This window comes from Corticium candelabrum, chromosome 19 (assembly GCF_963422355.1).
Source record: "Corticium candelabrum chromosome 19, ooCorCand1.1, whole genome shotgun sequence".
NCBI classification, from domain to species: domain Eukaryota; kingdom Metazoa; phylum Porifera; class Homoscleromorpha; order Homosclerophorida; family Plakinidae; genus Corticium; species Corticium candelabrum.
The window spans coordinates 3,493,454-3,497,488 of record NC_085103.1 but is presented as its reverse complement, the minus strand read 5'-3'; the positions used below and the strand labels follow the sequence as shown (position 1 = coordinate 3,497,488).

The window sequence follows — 4,035 nt, the reverse complement described above, 5'->3', positions numbered from 1 at the left end:
TCTATGAAAATAGAGACCAGAAAGAAGAAATAGACAAGATTGTTTTGCCACGTGAAACTAGATACTCTGTGAGAGCAAATCTCAACTTACGCAAGATATGCAAAATTCTCAATTAGAACAACAACACGTAATACAGTCTCGTGCATTGATTGCGACTACAGCATAATGAACGAACTTCACACGACTATACTAGATTTAGTAAATCATAAAGCGCACTACAGCTAGTATACAAGAAGAACGGCATATTTCTTATTACTATAGCACTAGATAGCTATGCGTCTATGCCAGCGCGCCACACACACACACACACAGACGGTTACTCGTTTGTTTTGATCAATCCATCCGCTCTTCCATGTCTCCAGCACCTCACTGAAAATTATTGTCGTGTCCATAAATAGGATTAGCAATCTCAACTCTTGTATTAGATTCATTGGTCACTCCATTCCGAACTCCACCGTTATTACCACCGTCTTGATGGCTACAAGCTGGCCGCCTGCTTCGTGCCCAAGATCTTTGCACAAGTAAAGCCAAAACTACAATAATGACAACGGCGGCAAAGCTGCCAATAACCGGCCAAAAGATTTGAGAACCGACAATGTTAGCTCTCGAACTTGGCAATACAGCCCTCTCTGCTTCAGGCGGGTGGATGGTGGTCGAATAATTCAAAGCACGAATGACAGCCTCGCAAATCTCGTCTGAATGCGATAACAGCGTGACGTTTAGACAGTCCTTGTTTAGACCGCTGAGCACATCAAACGGCTGCACCACTTCGTCGTTCACCACCACCACGAAATAGACCGTTGTACTTCTATCGGACTGCAAACGAGCGTCTGTAACGTAGACATACGAAACGGGTACCGGAAATGACCCGATCCCGTCTCTCGTGCGAACAGATATCGTGACGACGAGATCTTCTTGCAAGTGCCTCTCCCATTCGTTCAAGAACGATTTGCTTCCAGCGTTGACAACAGCTGAAAAGTTGATCTCCACAATGTAATCGTCGGGCACACAGAGAAGAGAGCTAGTCGACGCGCTGCTTTTGTATGACGCATGCGCACCGGAAACCGGCTCTAGCACAACAGACGGCAACTCGTTTCCTTGGCTGTCGAAATCTGCCATTGTGATCTGATCGGCATTAGACGATTTAGGAACACAAACACCGTGTTCGCACAACTGTTTCTTACAGAGATCGGACGTAAACGAGCAACGATCTCCCGTCACTCCTTCCGGGCATTCACAACTGTAGTCGTTCACTCCGTCGACGCAAGTGCCGTCGCCGCAACGCAACGCGACGCAGTCGTCGACGTTTTCCTTGCAGTTTGCGCCCGTAAAACCTTCCCGACATTGACACGCGTACTCGTTTACCAAATCCACACATTGACCGTTAAGACAAGGATTCGACTCGCATTCGTTGATATCTATACCGCAGTTTTGACCCGTGTAGCCCGGATGACAAGTACAAGTGTATTCGCCTATGCCGTCGACGCACGTTCCCTTGCCATTACACAACAAAATCGAGTCCGAAACAACTGGCGCAACAACAGAACACTCGTCGATGTTGCGACAAATCGTCCCGACGACGGCATATCCGTACATACACGAGCATCGACCTGTAGTAGAGGACAGTCGTGTACAGTTGGCATTGAAGGCACAGTCGGCCGTACCCATAGCGCAAGGATCGGTAGCCAGAACGGTAATCATTATCGTCTCGATCGAAGAAGCCGGCGGATTTCCGTTGTCGATCGCTTCGATTTCAACCGAAAACGACGACTGTCGATCGTAATTTATCGTCATATTGCTATAGAGATATGTTACATTGCCGTCACTTTGAACGTAGAATTCATTAGAGTTTGAATTTCCGTCGACGCTCACTATACGATATGTTACCGACTGCCAAGCTTCCTCATTGCTCGAGAACACTGCGCCGACCTTTTGTCCGCGAACTGCGTTCTCGACGACCGTGCCACCGCCCGAGACAAAGATATCGCTCGGTGGCTCGTTAATATCAACGACAATAAACGTAAATGTTTGATGTAAAGACAAGGATGGAGAACCGTCGTCGCTGACAACGATTTCGACAAAGATTTGTTTGCTGAGTAAATTCTCGAAGTCGAGATTACTGGGACGGGATACGATCAGCTGGCGTCGGGCGTTGTCGACTGTGAAAGTGGCTGCCGTTTGACCTACGACGGCGTAGGTGTGGCTCTGACCTGCGTCGACGTCGACGACCGATAGTTCGGCGATCGAATCTCCTACGGAAAGGTCTTCTCTCAAATATCTCGATCCGTTGAGAAATATTTTAGTTGGCGCTTCGTTCACGTCGATCACCGCAATGCGAAACGTGCGACGGACGCCGAGCGCGGGAACGCCAGAATCCCGACACTCGACGTTGACCCAAATATTGGCAAATGTCTCGTAATCGATTTGTGCCGATTGAGACACGACTAGTGTTGAGCGATCGCTTCCAATCAATGTAACATACTGTGTGGCATTGAGGAGTGTACAGGTATGAGGTTGGTTGATATCCTCGTCGATGACTGTTAGATTGGTAATCCAGGTACCCGGAGTACTGTTTTCATTGATTTCTATTGTTTTGTAAGACACGATATCCGTTGGCCTCTCGTTGACGTCGATGATGTGAACGATGATAGAATTCTAGAGAGTGTTGTTTACAATCACGACCCTCGTTAATATCAACATCAACGGCTTAAGGCCGGTTTACTTATCTCATTGACTAAACGTAACGTAATGTAACGTATCGGAGCTTAACGTAACGTACCATAGATAACATTCACTAATTACTTTCCACATCGATATTGTCTAGTTTGCGTACCCTGACTTTGTTCGCGTGACCCTCTTGCATGCTTGCCCAGACCTTTGCTTTCTAGTCTTTCTAATTTACGAACCCATTTGTCTTTCTGGGAATTCCACTTGTCAATCGACTCTCCCGCAATTGCAGACACCTCTTTGTTAGCATTTTCCTTAGCGGCGACGTCCCTATAGACTCTCGCCTTGACTTTCCATGCACAAGCAAGGATACCGTCTAGTATAGCTTCTCTAAGCTTTCTTCCTTTTCAGGAATATAGTATGTAAAGAAATCACGTGCTGAGTTGCTCAAATTCTATTGGTCAAATGTTCAGCTCCGGTATATGTCGAAATAGAACAGCATCCTATTTCAACGTAACATAACGTAGCTTATCCTAACGTTAACGTCACCCGGGACTCTAGCAACACTAGATTACATTATGTAGGTTACGTACGTTACGTTACGTTGGTTCGGCGTACGGTATGTGAACCGGCCTTTAAACTAACCTGAACGCTGAGGGGAAACGTGCCGTTGTCCGTCGACTCTATTACAATTACATGTTCTGACTGCTCTTCGAAATCCAGTCGCGCGCCACTAGCCACAACAACAGCATTTCCATTGATTGCAAACAGACCTAAGAAAGACATAATTCTGAGCCTGTACGGCGCAAAGTACGTGTCACGTGACTACCTTGGTTGTCGATCTCTGCGATAATGTTGTAGTTGTGCGACTGATGGCGATCTTCATCAATTGTGTGTAGCCAGCCGACGTGCGTGCCACTAGTACAATTTTCAAAGACGCCCTTACTGTGCCATTCAACACGCAGGGGTCGATCATTGATATCAACAACGTCGACGGCAATCTCGACCGTCGTTGTCTTGCTGGGCACTCCACTGTCAATAGCAGCAAGATGAAAAACGTATCTCGACTTCCTCTCGAAGTTGAGCTTTATTGTAGATACGACGTCGGTACCGTTTATCTCAAACGGCACGTCTCGTTCAACAATGGCGTACGTAACGTTCTGCGCCCAGCGTCCTTCGTTGTCGGGATCTAGAGATGATGCGATGCCGACAAGCGATCCTGCTTCTTGATTTTCTTTGATCGTTTGAGAAGAAAGACTGACGTTGGCTGGAGGTTCGTTAGCGTCCTGCACTCGGATGTTGAGCTGTTTTACTATGAACAGTGACGGGATGCCATTATCAATGCAGCGTACCTACATATACATGTAT

General features: G+C 46.9%; 1 protein-coding gene across 1 annotated transcript in view; it reads right to left on the bottom strand.

The window, feature by feature from the left end:
• Positions 1-250: 250 nt before the first annotated feature.
• LOC134194597 (protocadherin Fat 4-like) overlaps positions 251-4,035 on the bottom strand; it is a 17,881-nt gene continuing 14,096 nt past the window's right edge. The window contains exons 23-25 of the mRNA XM_062663540.1: positions 3,497-4,019; positions 3,313-3,440; positions 251-2,655 (exon numbers count right to left, since the gene is read on the bottom strand). Of these exons, the coding sequence (XP_062519524.1) occupies positions 367-2,655; positions 3,313-3,440; positions 3,497-4,019 (2,940 nt within the window). The 3' untranslated portion in view covers positions 251-366. The remainder of the gene's footprint in view (positions 2,656-3,312; positions 3,441-3,496; positions 4,020-4,035) is intronic.